Below are 18,264 nucleotides of genomic sequence, written 5' to 3' on the forward strand. Positions count from 1 at the left end.
ATTTTATTTTAAATAATATTGGAAGAATTTCACTCTCCAAGTTCACTAGATCTGTTCCAAGCAGCAAAGGATCGAATCTACCTTGTTGGGATCGGTTCCAATGAACCATGGATCGATCCACTCTACACTCAAACTTCTAGGATTGGATCCAATGAACCATGGATCGATCCACTCTACACTCAAACTTCCAGGATTGGATCCAAAGACCCGTGGATCGATCCCTTTTGTGGATTGCAACAGCTTGCATCATGAAATCATGAACAACACAACTTTATGCATGTATTTGCTCTCCATTATTGACCAACATTTTCTCCTCCATTACCATTCATAATCACATTTCATCATATGATCCACACACCAACGTACCAAGCTCTACATTGCTATATATAACACATGAATAAATCGTGAGACCCGGGGTAAAATAATCATTGCTGCAGTCATCTCATCAAATCTTCTTTACATCCAAGAGATTACAAAATAGATAGATTCCTCAAATCACTACAATCACTCGCTCTTGAATCAACCCAAATGAACGTTGTTGTCACCTGCTAATCCATCTTCTGCTTTCGTTTCAAACAAAAAATCATTTGAAGCGAACAGACCCTTAGTGAAAAGTTGGATTAGAAAGAGGTGGAAGTTCCAATTTGTCCATAATTGTAAAAACATCAATATCTTTCATTGTAGAACTCTGATTGGCATGATTCCAAAACGGGGTGAAAGTTCAACGTTTTGAAATACAATTTTGGCTTAAGAAACACTAATTTTGGACGAGTGGAATGAGAGTTATGACTATAAGATAAATATGGACAAAAGTGATTTTTCTACTACTTGTCACCCACAAACTAATGGTCAAACTGAAATAGTCAACAGAACTTTAGGCACATTACTTACGATTGTCTTAAAGAAAAATCTTAAGTCTTGGAAAGCATGTTTGCCTCATGTTGAGTTAGCTTACAATAGGGTTGTCTATAACACAACTAATTATTCACCTTTGAGATTGTATATGTATTTAACCCTTTAACTTATCTTGATTTGCTACCTATGTCTAACATTTCCACGTTTAAGCATAAAGAAACACATGCTAAAGCTGACTATGTGAAGAAGTTACATGAGAAAGTGAGGGGTTAAATTGAAAGGAAAAATGAAAGCTATGCAAGGCAAGCTAACAAAGGTAGAAAGAAGGTTGTCTTCCAACCTGGAGATTAGGTTTGGGTGCACATGAGAAAGGAAAGGTTTCCAGAACAAAGGAAATCAAAGCTTCAACCAACGGGGAATGGTCCATTACAAGTGCTTGAAAGAATCAATGACAATGCTTACAAAATTGATCTGCCTAGTTAGTATAATGTTAGTTCCACCAACAATGTGTCTGACTTATCTCTTTTTGATGTAGACGGAGAATCTGATTTGAGGATAAATCCTTCTCAAGAGGGAGAGAATGATGGAGATGTGACAATGAACAAGGGCAAGGATCCACTTAAAGAACTTAGAGGACCAATGACAAGGGCTGACTTAAGATCCTTAGGAAAACCTTTAGGGAACTTGGAAACTTAGTGAAAAGGTGGATTAAAAATATGTTGAGATTCTCGTTTGGACAGTATATTGGAAACGACGATAACTCGAGCTGTAGAACTCTAATTGATGTGATTCCAAAACGAGGTGAAAGTTCACGTTCTAAACTATAATTTAGCCTTAAGAAATACTAACTTTGGATGCGTGGAACGAGATTTATGATTGTAAGATAAATCTGGATAGAAGTGAGTTTTTGATTTCGGGTGAAAGAATGTGAATATGAAAGGTCGAAGGAAAGAATCATTCTTTCCAAGGGAGGCAACACACAAAGGAGGGGGGAGTCCTTTGATACAACCAAAGGTTATTGAATTACTCAAGAACTTAGGACAATCATTCTCACTAAAATAAAAGAGATACACTCTAATTTTCTAAATAAAACTCAACTTATCTTCATTGATAAAATGGTTCATCTTATATAGAAGCTTTAACCACTGGAATTACAAAAGACACATAAATTGCAATTATATCCCACTTAAAGTTATTAATGATCCCACTACTTAATGGTTGATTGTAACTGAAACTATGGCAACCCCAAAGTCACCCAAAAAGCATTCAGTTACACATCCTGATGAAGGATTATGTTGTTCCTTTTTTAAGATGATTGAATATGTTGTGAGTTGATTAAGAAAGCTAAGTGAAATCGCCACTGGACATTAAGATAGCAAGCTATCTAGATGTGTAGGTTCCTTTCACAAAGCTCAAGAGAAGAAGATGATGGATTGATTCAAAACAAAAAGGAAATGGAAAGCACATAAACCATAGAAAACCAAGAACAATTAAAGGAAGAAGAAAACATAAAATGGAAAGGAAAGAAATGGTAAAAATGTGAGAAGCACGCCACTACAAGGCTAGGCTAGAAGCCATGACAACCTTGAAGATGAGTGGATGTGTGCCACCACTTGCTATGCAAGATAAGGCTTAAAAGTATTCACTCCCAAGGGAGGAAACTATCACAAATGGTTGAGACACAAGAGTGTTTTTACTTCAAAATGTTCAACCCTTTTACAAGTGGTAGAGCACCCCTTAGATAGAAGATTTTAGGGGCCTCTAAGAAAATAAAAGATACTTAAGGATGTCTCTACAAAAACCTAACCCTAGCTTCTAGAAACTAGGTCAAATAAGGTTACAAAATGAGAGACAAAAGAGCTAACTATGGTGTGTGCAAGGCTAATTTCGTTCTAGCACTAAAGGAGACCAAGAAGGTGTCTCATATGTCTCCAAAAGTGGTCAAAGTGTGCTAAAAACAAAGGAGACCAAAGGTACATAGGTACATAGTCTTCTTAAGCATATGTCTTCATCCTTGGTTGGGGGAGGATTTGCACCTCCTTTTTATGAGCTCTTGTTCCATCCTTTCTAAAGGTATTACCCCTAGCTTTGGTTAGGCCATCTTTATATTCTAGGCTACTCTTCCTTTCTTGTTTGTGCTTTGGGTCTTCCTTTTTGGCTTGAGAAGAGAAGGAAGGGTGATGCACATCTTGCTTTGGAAGAAGTTTTTTGTAGGCAAGTAACACCTTGGTGAAAGCTTGCCCCTTTTGTTTTTCTTCTTTATCTTTTCTTATTATATTTCTATCCTTATTAACTTCTTGAGGTGATAGAGGTTGTAAAGTGGTCTTTTTCCCATTTATGAAGAAAATGTATTGGTTGGTATGACCATCATGTAAAGTTTGTTTATCAAATTGCCATGGCCTACCTAGTAAGATATGTGTGACTTCCATGGGAACAACATCACAAAGCACCTCATCTTTGTAGCTTCCTATAGAGAATTTAATTAGGACTTGTTTATTGACATCTATTTCTCCTTCTTTACTTATCCAAGAAAGCTTGTAGGGCTTAGCATGAGGAATGATCTTTAAGCTAAGCTTTTCCACCAACCTTGTGCTAGCTACATTGGTACTACTTCCTCCATCAATAATTAGAGAGCAAACCCATTTGTTAATTTTGCATCTAGATTGAAAAATGTTTTCTCTTTGAGTTGGCTCAAGCTCACTTTGATCTTGACCTATCACGCGCCTTAATAACATAGGATCTTTCTCAAAAAATTTAGTTTTACTAGAGGAAGAAGATTCTTTTGAAAGAGAATGGGGAGATGAGTGTTCACTTTCAACATCATTATTCTTCTTTAAGATCATGGTCCTCTTGGTTGGGCAATTTAAAGCAATGTGATTATAACCCAAACATTTAAAACATTTAATGGAACTTGATCTTAGATAAGTGGAATGGTGAATGTTATCACTTGGTGACTTACTTTTACTTAATGGTTGTTGATGAGAGTTAGAAGGGAACTTATCATGTTTCTTTTTATCCTTTCCCTTCCATGAGTGACTAAAGTAGTGGTTGGGTGAGTAACTCTTCCTTTCCCTTCTTTTTCTTTTCAATTGAATTTCAATCCCAAGGCAAGTGTGAAAACATTTTCAAGAGTGGAGTACTCATACAACTCTACTTGGTCTTGTATGTCTCTCCTAGGACCACTCACAAATCTTTTTATTTTCTCTTTGTTAGTTTCTTTTATTTCAACCCTACGCATTTGAGACTCTAATTCTTTAAAGTACTCACTCACACTCATAGAATCTTGGTGAAGCCTTTGGAGCTTCAAAAGAAGTTCCTTCCTATAGGAGGGAGGAACAAATCTAGCGCGCATAAGAGTTTTAATGTCCATCCAAGAAGTCGCGGGTGGCCCTTGGTCATAATTCTTACAAACTTTATGCCACCAAGTATTGACATACTCCAAAAATCCTAAAACTACTAGATCAACTTGTGCTTAATCCTTTGCATGATTTTCATTGAAAATTTGATCAACTTTAGCTTCCCAATCAAGGAAGACTTTGGGATCACTTCCACCATAGAACTTAGGAATCTTTGGAGTTTGCTTCTCTTGTGTTGGGTTGCGCCTAGAATGCCCTCTTTTCCTAGCCTCTCTTTCTTACTCTTTAGCTTCAAGCCTTTGAATGTGCTCTTGGATTCTTTGGTAACTTTGGTCCTTTTCTTTTCTCAATTGTTCAAAGGACTCTTTCCTAGACAACTCCAAATCCCAAAGCAATCTCATCAATGTATTGTTTTTGTTTGGAGTAGGTGCATTTGATGAACTTGCTATGATTCCTACAACAAAACACTCAAAGCCAATACAAAATAAAATGAATTAGGGGTTAGACAACATAAAAACCGAGACCAATTCCAACCCAAAATACAACCCAAGTGTTTAGATCACACTCCCAAAGTAACAAGACAAGGCTAGCACTCAAAATCCACCAAAGGATTGAAGAAAACACTTTTAAAAACTTGTGCAAAACCTTTCAAATGCAAGATAAGTGTTTCGACGACAACACCCCAAGAGTTTCAAGAAAAGAAAACTAGTAAGACAAAACAAAGAACACCTAGTGACAAGCAAGAAAAGCACAAAAACAAGGAAAGCTAAACTCTAAAGAAGAAAAGTTTGAGACAACTTTTAACAAGAATAAAACAAGAAAAGCACATTTTAAAGACTCTATGGAAAGTACTTGACAAGCATCTTCAAGTCTTAAATCATGCATACACCAAGAAAGATCATAACCAAGTTAAAACATGGAACTAATTAGCCAATATCACCCAATTCTCAAGTATGAAAACTAGTAGCATAACACCTAGTGAAAAAACACACTTTTAGTTCACCAAGGCGCAAGGTTGCTCTCGGTTTTTAGGCAAAAATTGGTGCAAAATTTTCTTCTTTCACAACTAGTTTCATAAAATGGTGAGAAAGAGTTTTAGGTGGCTTGGACACTTAGTTCCTCAAGTTTTCGGCCAAAATCAATTTCATGGAGCATACATCAAGCAAGACATAAAGTGAAAGCAATATTCAAATACTTGGAAAAACAAGAATAAGAAAACTTCAAGTTAACATATGACATATGACTCAAGCAAAAGTTAGGCACATTTAAAGACTCAACATGACATACACAAAGACACAAACATGTAGCTATCATGCATTTAAACTCATGGACTTAAGGCTCAAAGACTAAGCATCCAAAGACATGTTATCCAACCACATTTAAGAGGCTAAAAAGTTGCAAAAATCGTAGCCAAACTGCCACAACAAAACCTGAAAACGCTGATTCACGTATTCTTGGCAGATTTGACCTTTGCTCACTAATTTGATCATAACTTTCTCCATAGAACTCCAAATGCGTTGGTTCTTTTTTTTTTCTGGAAACTACACTCAAAGAGCTTTCTTTTGACACCCAAAACGTAATTTTTGGACCGCTGAGCTGGTGCAGTTTAATGTTTTAAAATCGTCAAGTTTTCTGCCAGCACTTTTTTTTGTGTGTAATGGAAGTGGATTCGAACCATACAAAGATAGCTACAAAAAGACAACGTTAGCACATGAAAAACACCATATTCAAGATAACCTAGGCTCTAGATACCAAATGATGAAGGATTATGTTGTTCCTTTTTAAGATGATTGAATATGGTGTGAGTTGATTAAGAAAGCTAAGTGAAATCCCCACTGGACATTAAGATAGCAAGCTATCTAGATGTGAAGGTTCCTTTCATAAAGCTCAAGAGAAGAAGATGATGGATTGATTCAAAACAAAAAGGAAATGGAAAGCACATAAACCATAGAAAACCAAGAACAATTAAAGGAAGAAGAAAACATAAAATGGAAAGGAAAGAAATGGTAAAAATGTGAGAAGCACGCCACTACAAGGCTAGGCTAGAAGCCATGACAACCTTGAAGATGAGTGGATGTGTGCCACCACTTGCTATGCAAGATAAGGCTTAAAAGTATTCATTCCCAAGGGAGAAAACTCTCACAAATGGTTGAGACATAAGAGTGTTTTTACTTCAAAATGTTCAACCCCTTTACAAGTGGTAGAGCACCCCTTAGATAGAAGATTTTAGGGGCCTCTAAGAAAATAAAAGATACTTAAGGATGTCTCTACAAAAACCTAACCCTAGCTTCTAGAAACTAGGTCAAATAAGGTTACAAAATGAGAGACAAAAGAGCTAACTATGGTGTGTGCAAGGCTAATTTCGTTCTAGCACTAAAGGAGACCAAGAAGGTGTCTCATATGTCTCCAAAAGTGGTCAAAGTGTGCTAAAAACAAAGGAGACCAAAGGTACATAGGTACACTTGCTTTATGCCTTTTACTTTATGCTTTATGTCTTTGTTTTACTCTCTCCTCCACATCATTTATGCTCCCCAATCACCATGCGCCACCTAGCATTTCTTTCTTACTCCTAATTAACCTACAAAACAAATAAACACAGATTAGCATGTTGGCTTAAGTCAAGTCAACTATAGTCAACAAGTCAAACCTAGTCAAAGGTCAACAAGTCAACTAAAGTTGATTCAACTAAGTCAACTTAGGGAATCAAAAATAACAAACACAAATGAAAGGGATGAAGGATTAGTGAACTTCCTTTCTAAACATGCTTAGTCTTTTTAAGCATATGTCTTCATCCTTGGTTGGGGTCAATCCTTCATCATCCTCCCCTCCTTGAAGAGAATTTGACCACAAATTCTTTAAGCCTTTGTAGATGGAGCTTGACTTGATTTGGGGGAGGATTTGCACCTCCTTTTTATGAGCTCTTGTTCCGTCCTTTCTAAAGGTATTACCCCTAGCTTTGGTTAGGCCATCTTTATTTTCTAGGCTACTCTTCCTTTCTTGTTTGTGCTTTGGGTCTTCCTTTTTGGCTTGAGAAGAGAAGGAAGGGTGATGCACATCTTGCTTTGGAAGAAGTTTTTTGTAGGCAAGTAACACCTTGGTGAAAGCTTGCCCCTTTTGTTTTTCTTCTTTATCTTTTCTTATTATATTTCTATCCTTATTAACTTCTTGAGGTGATAGAGGTTGTAAAGTGGTCTTTTTCCCATTTATGAAGAAAATGTATTGGTTGGTATGACCATCATGTAAAGTTTGTTTATCAAATTGCCATGGCCTACCTAGTAAGATATGTGTGACTTCCATGGGAACAACATCACAAAGCACCTCATCTTTGTAGCTTCCTATAGAGAATTTGATTAGGACTTATTTATTGACATCTATTTCTCCTTCTTTAATTATCCAAGCAAGCTTGTAGGGCTTACCATGAGGAATGGTCTCTAAGCTAAGCTTTTCCACCAACCTTGTGCTAGCTACATTGGTACTACTTCCTCCATCAATAATTAAAGAGCAAACCCATTTGTTAATTTTGCATCTAGATTGAAAAATGTTTTCTCTTTGAGTTGGCTCAAGCTCACTTTGATCTTGACCTATCATGCGCCTTAATAACATAGGATCTTTCTCAAAAAATTTAGTTTTACTAGAGGAAGAAGATTCTTTTGAAAGAGAATGGAGAGATGAGTGTCCAAATCATTATGCTCTGAGTAGAAAAAGCTTGACAAACTAAAGAGAGGTTAATTACATTTCAACCAAAGCCTCGTAAAACCCATAGTCCAAGCATGTTCCAACATATAGATGACCCACACAAATTTTGCAAAAAAAAAAAACTATGTATATCTAAAAACATAGAAAAACTTCCAATATTTTTACCTTTGTTTCCTCTAAAATTACCACCACAAGCAACCAGACCAAGACAACCTCGGGCAGCTCCATTAGTGTTTACATTTATCCATTTAGGCTCTGGAAATTGCCAAACAATTTCCTTCAAAATGGAAATCTTACCATGTCTACTATTTATATTAAAAACATTTAAAACCATTAAATCTAAAACAGTGGTGTGCATGGTCTTTTTTAATTATTCCTGCCAATCTAACCAATTCTTTAATTTTGAAATCAATGGGATATTGAAATCTACAATAGTTTCTCATGCGCCAAATCATCTAAACCATTGCCATAATAGCTACAACTCTAAGAACCATAATAAAATGAGAAAATGACTACTTTGATGCTTTAAAACCAAATAATAAACAAAGTAGACTGAACATGGATATCTTGAAAAAGCTGTTGCAGTTAAGTCCAAGCCTGCACTGCTTAATAACATGTATGAATTTCATTCTAAAGATTTATAAAAGAGAAAAATATAAAAAATGATTTTTTTTTCATTAGTTAAAATTAATTTGTACGTAAATTAATTTATAAAATTTGTTTTATTTAACTTTTCTAACTTTTTAACTTACACATAAATTAATTTTAATTTATAAAAAAATTTCATCTTATTTTTTCTACTTTTTTCTTCCAAAACCTATTATAGAGAAATCTATCCACACAAACGCTCACGATGAAAGAAAAAAAAAATGCAAATAACATTCTCTAAAATACCTTCTAACTTTATTATTAGCCCGAATGTACTGAAAACTTCTAAAATATTTATGAATTAATTTGTATTACCAATATTTTTTTTCAAATTCTCCACATAAAATAAAATAAATTTAAAAAATTTACTAGTCAAACATGTTGTACCTTTCAGCAATTTTCATTCGTAACTTTATCTCTATGGTTCTTTATTCAAAAAACAGTGATTTTCAAGGCACATGAACATGTTTGAATACTCCTCCTAATGATTTATTGAAGAGAAAAAAAAAATAATTTCTAAAAACTGTTTCATATAAATTTTCTGATTTTTCTTTATATTTTTAATTTCAACTTGTGAGAATATGTTCATTTGTTTTTTCTCTTTCTTCTAAAATTCCTTATACAAAATAATTGTTTAAACAGGCCGTGAAAAAAAAAAAGAAAGAAGAGCACATTCTCTAACATTCTTTCTAACCTACTTTATTATTCATTAAAATTTATTAAGATTTATCAAAAATTTCTAGAAATATTTATATCAACAAAATTGTATTACCAGCATTTCACTTCTAAATATTAAAATTTATTAAAAACTTTTAAAAATATTTATGAGGTAAACTTTATTACCAGCATTCCCTTCTAAAAATTAGACTTCAATGTATAGGAAACTTTACTGATAATAAAATACCACAAAAACACAGACTAAAACCACTGGAGCCAAATTATAGATTATATTGGGCTTATAAATACCATTTATTAATTTACAATTTCGGCTTCTTTTCTTCAGTTCAAAGGGCTATAACAAATTTTCCCTCTGTTGCTTGCAAGGTCTCTGTGACAGCTGTCAATCATAAGTGTATCTCTCAGATAAACCTTCTTATTGATTGGACTGGATTCCACAAACCATATTAGCTGGGACAGCTATGTCAATCATTTTAGGATATGGCAAGTTAAGATCTGTTGAACAAATCAAGAGTGCCATAATTACCAATTGTATTAGCAACAATGCATATTAAAAAATAGATTTGACTAATCTTTTATAAAGTTTTGATGTTACTTACTTGCCATGATGTTCTTGAACTTTTCCTGGAAAAGGAGGGACCAACATTTTCAACTGTCAGATACTACACAAGTAGGGGCTAACCAGCAGTAGAATAAAAAAGTGACAAGTGTTAAAACTTATTTTAACTACATGTTATGAATCAAAGGGTATAGCTGAAGGAGTGATTTACAAACATATCCCACTACCCTCTTGAAAATGCAGAGAGATTGAGATTAGATATGACCAACAAAGGAAACTAAGAACAAATTTTCTTCTGATAGGACTGAGATCTATCTACCAATTCAAATCTGATGCCTTTTCCATAATATATTTGTCAACATCTTAGATGTTATGATTATGGCAGCAGTCTTTGCAGTAAGTTGGTTTCTGTTTTAAGCATTCTACATTACAGTGGCATGTATTTTTATTAGGATCTCTAGAATAGTGTTTCTTCATATTTAACCTTAGTTTCATATTTAACCTTAGTTCCATTTGGTGCATTGAGTTGAGCTAAAATTATATGGAGGTCATCAAACATTACCTCATCCTTTGTCAGACGTGGATTATGTTCCATCTCCTCTCCAACAGTGCTTACCTAAAATCAGTAATTTGTATAAGCAACTCGCAACACATTTGGCAAGAAAAAAGCTTAAGGGTGTCCTTACAGTGAATCCTCTGTAGTCATGAGCTGGATAAATTAACGTATTCTTGGGCAATGTACAAATCTGTTTCCAAGAAAAAACATGAGCAATTTAGTATTAGTATTGAGGATGAACAAACCAGAAACATCTTATATCTTTTTTACTTCTTAGCCTATTTTTCTAAGTTTCTGTTTTACATAACACACAATTACTGTCAAGTTCATGCCTGTGTATGGATTGATTTGTAAAGCTGCTCTGAACTCCCACCCTGCATTAGGCAGCAACGAATAAATTTGAGATGATATTAGAAAACAGCTGGTAAGACCAAAAAGCCTATGCCCAATGTCATTCAAAAAATTGAGGTAACATAACATTTGTTCATATAAAACTTTGAACACTCTTGAGAAGCATAACTAAGGAAAATGAGAAAGAAGAATGTACCTGAAAATCTGTTCTTCCACATCCACGTATTAATACGGCATCTCCAGTGAATGCCATCCTTGGTTGAGGTTGATCAGGTGCATCTCCAGTAACATAGGTAACACAACCTTTGGTATGACCAGGAGTTGCACGGACCTAAAATGTTAAAGAGAATAATACATATTACAGACTATAACGTAGGTGATACACAAAAACAATGATGAGCTATCCCCACCCATGGACAACAGAAAATAAGATCCATTTACCAAGTTAATTTAAAGACAAAAAATCCTTCATAATTGAAACAGATGAACCCTGAATGGGGGAGTAAAAACCATTTAAAAACATGTCTGTATGTCATCTATAATAAAAATAAGATGAAATCATCCTCAAGTTTCCTTCTTTATTTTTTTTCCCAAGATTACAGGCATAACAAGCTAGCTTTCAACAATGCCACAATTTAGTTTAACATAAAGCTGAAATTAAATTCATGCCAATGACCTAGCCATCAGCTTGACAAATCAGAGTCCTTTTCATTTAGAAATATGGGTACTAATGTCTTAAATGATGTTGAACACTGGAAGCTGCATAAAATTATATGCTATGTCTGTCTTCAAAAGTTTAGAGTGTCATAGACTGGACATTCATTTATCATATTATACAAAGAAATAGACAGATCAAGCAACATATATAGAACCCCTCATTCCTTATGAAAAACTTAATGAAATGCAAGGTATCTTTGATAACCCCAATCATCTGGCAACAACTCCAGTCAAAAAACAACTTATAACTGTTGAGAATCTACAATAACATTGACTAAACATATTATTGCGCAAGCAGCTACAGACTTACCTCAAGAAAAAAATCACCAAAATGGACCTTATCACCTGGCTCAAGATAAAGATCGGCCGTTGCACCACTTGCTTTTGAAATAACAGATTTTACACCGGGTACTTTGCTCTTTGCGTGATAAGTGGATAACAAAAACACACCAAGTTACCACCACAGCAAAAAGTATTCACAAATATTGGAAAAACTTCCTCTACCCTTAAATTGTTTACAGGGTCAACAACACATCCTACTTTACATAGAAAACATTTTCACAAACATTTTATGAACTGAAGGAGTGAAGGATAAGATGGAAGTAACAATTCAGAAGGTGCACACCTTGAGAAGGCCAGTCCCAGTGACATGATCCGCATGCACATGTGTGTTCAAGGCATACACAAGCTTCAACCCCAGTTGCTCAATAAGCAACACGTCTCTATCTACAGTTTTATCAACCGGGTCAATCAACTGAAATTTCAACAAAAAATTTCATCAATCACCAAACAACAGAAACCAAAAAGATAAAAAGACTATTTATGCTATCATTTAATCAGAAGTCAACATCTATGATGAATTTATTAAATTCTATAAAAACAACTTAAAACACGTATCTACCATGATTTCTGATTCATACGATTAAAAAGAAGACTTTTCTATTCTGGTCCATGTAAATTAAACTCAAAACGACAAAAATTCCATCATCCAATCCACTAAGGCCTAAAAAGGCTCAAAGGAAAAAACCCATCGCCCAATCCCCAAAAACACCCCACAAACCTTCAACCACACTTCAAAATTCAATCTTTAATCCCTTCAAGAACAAAATTTAGAGAATCCTACGAGGGCTGGTCTTTCTGGGTGAGAGGCATCCGCGAGAAGGTAGGTATAGGTGGACGATTCCTTCTCAAAGAGCTGGCGGAACAATAGCTTGGAGGAAGAGAAAGAGGAAGAGGAGAAAGAAGCCATTTGCGATCTGACCCTTGTGGGTTTGAGAATTGCTTTAGAGACGGAAACAGAGAGAGGAATAGGCGAGGCTTTGGAAGCGCAGAGTGTGGTGAAGCAGAATCGCAGCATGTTTGGCAGCATAAATAGTCGCTACAATCAAAAGGGTTGCGTTGAAATGATGATAGGGATTGGGGATGAAGTTGTTGGGTTGTGAGTGTAAGGGAATAAAGAAAGAATTGATGACGATAATTTCGATCAAGAGGGCCTAGACAAGGTCGCCATTTGGAGTTGGTCAGCAGCAGCTGAGCATGGATGTCACGTTGGATGCATAGATTTGGTGGTGCTGCCATTTTATATTCTTGTGTTTTTTCATTGTGTTTTCCACTTCACTAGTCTGATCTGGAGATGATGCACACATTATTTCAGAAGCAATTATGCATACCACTTGTTAACTAATGTTTTTTTTGGGCAAAGTGATAGAATGTACTTGAATATACCTAAAGCATATTACAAATTTTAATATACTTAGCTAGTGAATATACTAACTGATTCGGTTACTTTTTTTTATCATTTTGTGTAATTTTTCTTAACTTTACTGAAATTTGATATATTTTTTTTTTAAATTTCACGATTTGTGTTTTATTATTATTTTTTTTTTAATTTATGTATTCTTATAGAGTAGCTCAAACAATTAGTTGTAGAAGAGAGTCAAATATAGAGTTTAAGACTCTTTTTCTTATACTTAGACCAGATTATCTAGTAAACAAGCAACACAAAAATATATAGAGAATTTTTAATTTATTTATCCGGGTTACATCCAATTTTCCCTTAATACAATTGATTAGGAAGTTCCATTAATCAAATTAATTATTATAACTAACGAATAAACCTCTCTTGATTATAATAAGTACACAAACTACTATTGATTACAACAAATACACAAATGACTCATTATCACATCATAATATTTTCCTTAAACTAAGACCTCAAAACAAATAACAAGAAAACTCGGTAAAAGAAAGGATAAATTAAGTTCACTAGTTGCTTCACAAAGTGAAGAATCACAAAAGTTTCACTTACTCGTAAACACTTAAAAACTTATGGGTACTAGAAGGTTGTATAACACATGTGTAATTGTGTTTAATGGTGGATCTAAGACCCTAAGTTAGTGTGGACAATTTAATTTTCAAATAATATAAATTAATAATAATTATCATTGGGCATATGAAGATAAAGACATAGGTATCAAAATCATAAAATTCAATCTATTGAAATAAATTGCATGCCTTATAGTTGTGCTCTATAGGATTTCATGTTTTGAAATCGTTGACTGATGAGCGTATTGTCAGTCTTATTGAACACGTCTTTCTTAATATAAGTCTCTCATCTGATTACGCAACCTATTTTTACACAATTTTCATGGCAAAAAATGATTTTTCCATGATTGTTGTGCAATGGGCAAAATCATTGCTAACTTCAAAAGAAGCTAAACTAATGGATAAACAATATGTTTTCCAGTTTCAACCAACTTCTCAAAAAGATTTAGGATTCCTTTCAAAGATGAAAATTCTACATTACTACATATCAATGATATAAGTCTCAAGTTGATTATCAAGCATCACTAAATCAATTGTAAAGAATTCACATCGATAAAACTTTGCACATTCAATTAGCCTTGCCTTAACAAAAGTACATAATAAATTGGTTGGATTCAAAAAATCCATGCAAAGAAGCAACTGAGTATTTGTCTCTATAAAATGATCATTAAGTTCCTAAAGTTGCATGTCCATGATAGTATAAAATAATCTAACACGATAGTGATGCCTATTTGTGATAGCTTGACCTTTACCTCCACGTCGTGATACCCTTAGAAAAAAAAATATGTCTTCCATATTAGGAATGTTAATGAAATGCTTATTGCAAACTGAATTTAGTTCCTACAGTAAAGACTTTCATCCATTATCCCTTATAGTTTGCAATTGTAGCTTTGTGATGTTAACCAAGTTCATAGCATTGATGATGTCTTGATCTTTCCTTTGCAATGCCTATGACAATTCATTTGAAATAACCAAGACATTTTTCATCAAATGCAATGTGAATTAAAAATCAAATTTCTCCAGAAAATGTAAAAGACCATTTGCTTCAGCTCTTTGATCTGCATTTGATCCACCATTTTTTATAATTTCAAGAACATGCATTATAGAAGAATAGATCAATATCAAATTGATCAAAGTTACATAATATGAACCCCAACGAGTATCAACAACTCATTTAAGACCAGTTTCTTGATTTAAACCTTATTCACTAGGCATTTCTCCTTTTCCTAATGCCTATCTAATATAATTTATTTGTTTTTTACAAAGCATGTATAAGACTTGGAAAAATTAAATAAATAAATAAATATTTATTTAATATAAATACAATTAAAGGGATCTTTATGGTAATTAATATGGGGAATTATGACAAGGAGCAAAGGTAGCTCAAGTGGTTAAGACTACTTGGTTATGTTGAAAGGATGTGAGTTTGAGTCTTGTGTTGGTCCTCTTGGTTAGGCAATTTAAAGCAATGTGATTATAACCCAAACATTTAAAACATTTAATGGAACTTGATCTTGGAGAAGTGAAATGGTTAATGTGATCACTTGGTGACTTACTTTTACTTGGTGGTTCTTGGTGAGAGTTAGAAGGGAATTTGTCATTTTTTTTTTATCATTTCCCTTCCATGAGTGACTAAAGTAGTGGTTGGGTGAGTAACTCTTCTTTGCCCTTCTTTTTCTTTTCAATTGAATTTCAATCCCAAAGGCAAATGTGAAAACATTTTCAAGAGTGGAGTACTCATACAACTCTACTTGGTCTTGTATGTCTCTCCTAAGACCACTCACAAATCTTTTTATTTTCTCTTTGTTAGTTTCTTTTATTTCAACCTTATGCATTTGAGACTCTAATTCCTTAAAGTACTCACTCACACTCATAGGACCTTGGTGAAGCCTTTGGAGCTTTAAAAGAAGTTCCTTCCTATAGGAGGGATGAACAAATCTAGCATGCATAAGAGTTTTAATGTTCATCCAAGAAGCCGCGGGTGGCCCTTGGTCATAATTCTTACAAACTTTATGCCACCAAGTATTGGTATACTCCAAAAATCCTAAAACTACTAGATCAACTTGTGGTTGATCCTTTACATGATTTTCATTGAAAATTTGATCAACTTTAGCTTCCCAATCAAGGAAGATTTTGGGATCACTTCCACCATAGAACTTAAGAATCTTTGGAGTTTGCTTCTCTTGTGATGGGTTACGCCTAGAATGCCCTATTTTCCTAGCCTATGTAACATCCCTACTAGATATTACTTATTTAAAATTAAAGAAATAAGTAAAGAACATCAAACGTCAAATCTTTTATTATCCCCAAATGTGGGAAAATTCAATAATATCATTAAACGCGCCAAAAGTATTTAATAACAGTAAATAAGATTATTACAATTTTCAAAAATCCAATAAAATAACAGCAACATAATAAATTTCTAGCTTCAACCCAAGCTAGCCCCTCTCTCAGTCTTAAGCGTTAGCAACATCACATGTATCATCAACTGCTCCTGTGTAAAGAATTACACGATCATTGCCAAACACAAACAGAAAGGGTGAGCTTAATAATAAAATAAAACACATCAATTAAATAATACAAATACCCCCAGTTTAATTACTATAGTTAGACCTTGGCCGAGTCCTTAATACCGCAAGGCTTTTCAACCTTCAAATCACACAACATAGTTAGCCATGGACTCAGGATTTATGATACTCACACGAACCTGCCCGCTCGTGGTCCTGCCTCTATGAACCTCCCCGCTCGTAATCCTACTCTACGGATCTACCCGCCCGTAGTCCAACACATGTGATCCACTAGCTACGTACCTTCCCGCATGTAACATCTCTCCAATGTGAGCACGGAACATACGAACCTACCTCGCTCGTATCCCCACATGAGAGTAACAGGGTATGAACCTCCACGCCCACATCATCACATGTTAACCACCATCCATGAACCTACCCACTCATGGCACATCATCTCCTGATCTACGTCTGCATCAATGCATACAAACAACGCACATAAACTGCATTATATTCGCTTGCGCTAGAAGCCTTACCAGGCCTGTCTCGCTTAATCTAAGCTTTCTCGCCTGAGTGAGTATGCTCTAGTGGCTCACAACGAAGTCTCGCTTAGGCGAGCTCCTCTCGCCTGGCGAGATCGCCCTTTGCCTATAACCAAAACTCTCGCCTAGGCGACGAGTTAAGCAAAAACACAGGACCTTGTACGATTTCTCGCTTAAGCGAGAACAACTCGCCTGGGCGAGATGCTCTGTCACCCAAACATAAAGCTCTCCGCCTTAGCGAGGTGCTCAAGCAGAACCACACAACAATCACGAGTTCTCGCTTAAGCGAGATACGCTCGCCTGAGCGAGATGCTCGAGTACAACCATACTAGAGTTTCTGCTATTTTTGCCTAGGCGAGCCTTGCTCACTTGGGTGAGATTAGTAGACATTCTCCCTGTTTACGCGCACAGAAACCAGAATTCCAAGCCAAACCCCAATCCAAACATTACCAAACCATTCTAGGACAACAATAATTCTTATGGACATGTTTTAAACCCAATTGGACCTTCACAACTCGATATTGAACAACAACATCCATATAATGCAAATACCCCCATCATAATCATACCCACATATACAAGAGACTTATTAAACATTGCCAATACAACAATTCCTCACATCATATCATACAGGCATGAAATTCCACATCAAGTAAGCATAGAATTATGGAAGTATGACTCTAAAAAATGCGCATAATCAACATATACGAAAATAACTCCCCTTACCTGGTTTTCCTCTACTTAAAAGAAGAGAAAGTTGATAGTTCTCCTTGCCCCAATTTGGATTCTCTTAGTGCTCTCCCAACTTAGCTCTCTTGATTCCTTTGACTCTCTTTTCACTCAACATTCGTGCTCTCTTTTCACTCTAGGTTTCAAACTTCAAAAACCCTCATAATTACCTTATTTCCCCCTTTTATATGGTCCCTAATTATGGTAAATGGCAAAAAAACGAAAAATGGCCTTTTAATGTCTATAATTACCTTTCATAGACACCATTATGGGCTATTTTTTCCAGCTCCCTTGGCTGCCCATTACCTCTAGGGTTTTCCCACCCTTTCACATTCAGACCACACTTATATTAGCAAAAATAAAGAAGTCAATTTCGTTCTCAACAAGGTTTGAACACACAACCATGGAATCATAAAGTCAAAGCACAACCAATGCACCATTTAAAACAACATACAATTAACATACATAGGACTTGAACCCAAGTCCTCTCACACAATAAAGTACTCTAAATCACTTGAGCTAGTACTTCTCCACGTCACAACACTTTATATTAAATGCCATAAAGACTCTTACTACCCACATTTATTAAACAATTATTTATTTAATTATTTAATTTTCTTGGGTCTTACAACCTTTCTTTTTTGCTCTTTAGCTTCAAGCCTTTGAATGTGCTCTTGGATTCTTAGGCCATTTTACTCCTTTTCTTTTCTCAATTGTTCAAAGTACTCCTTCCTAGACAACTCCA

The 18,264-nt window shown here is 35.0% G+C and overlaps 1 protein-coding gene across 1 annotated transcript; it reads right to left on the reverse strand.

The window, feature by feature from the left end:
- Window positions 1–9,483: 9,483 nt before the first annotated feature.
- Window positions 9,484–12,998, reverse strand: GLY3 (glyoxalase II 3). Its single transcript, XM_028073969.2, has 9 exons — window positions 12,540–12,998; window positions 12,042–12,170; window positions 11,727–11,834; window positions 10,896–11,030; window positions 10,681–10,722; window positions 10,479–10,538; window positions 10,355–10,408; window positions 9,833–9,857; window positions 9,484–9,728 (listed from the first exon to the last, which is right to left on the reverse strand). Exons 1-9 carry the CDS (start codon window positions 12,783–12,785, stop codon window positions 9,649–9,651), a joined length of 879 nt encoding a protein of 292 aa, XP_027929770.1. The 5' UTR covers window positions 12,786–12,998; the 3' UTR covers window positions 9,484–9,648.
- Between the last annotated feature and the right edge of the window lie 5,266 nt (window positions 12,999–18,264).

This window comes from Vigna unguiculata, chromosome 5 (genome assembly GCF_037176805.1).
Source record: "Vigna unguiculata cultivar grain cowpea cultivar isolate G323 ecotype 2 chromosome 5, ASM3717680v1, whole genome shotgun sequence".
In the NCBI taxonomy this organism is placed as follows: domain Eukaryota; kingdom Viridiplantae; phylum Streptophyta; class Magnoliopsida; order Fabales; family Fabaceae; genus Vigna; species Vigna unguiculata.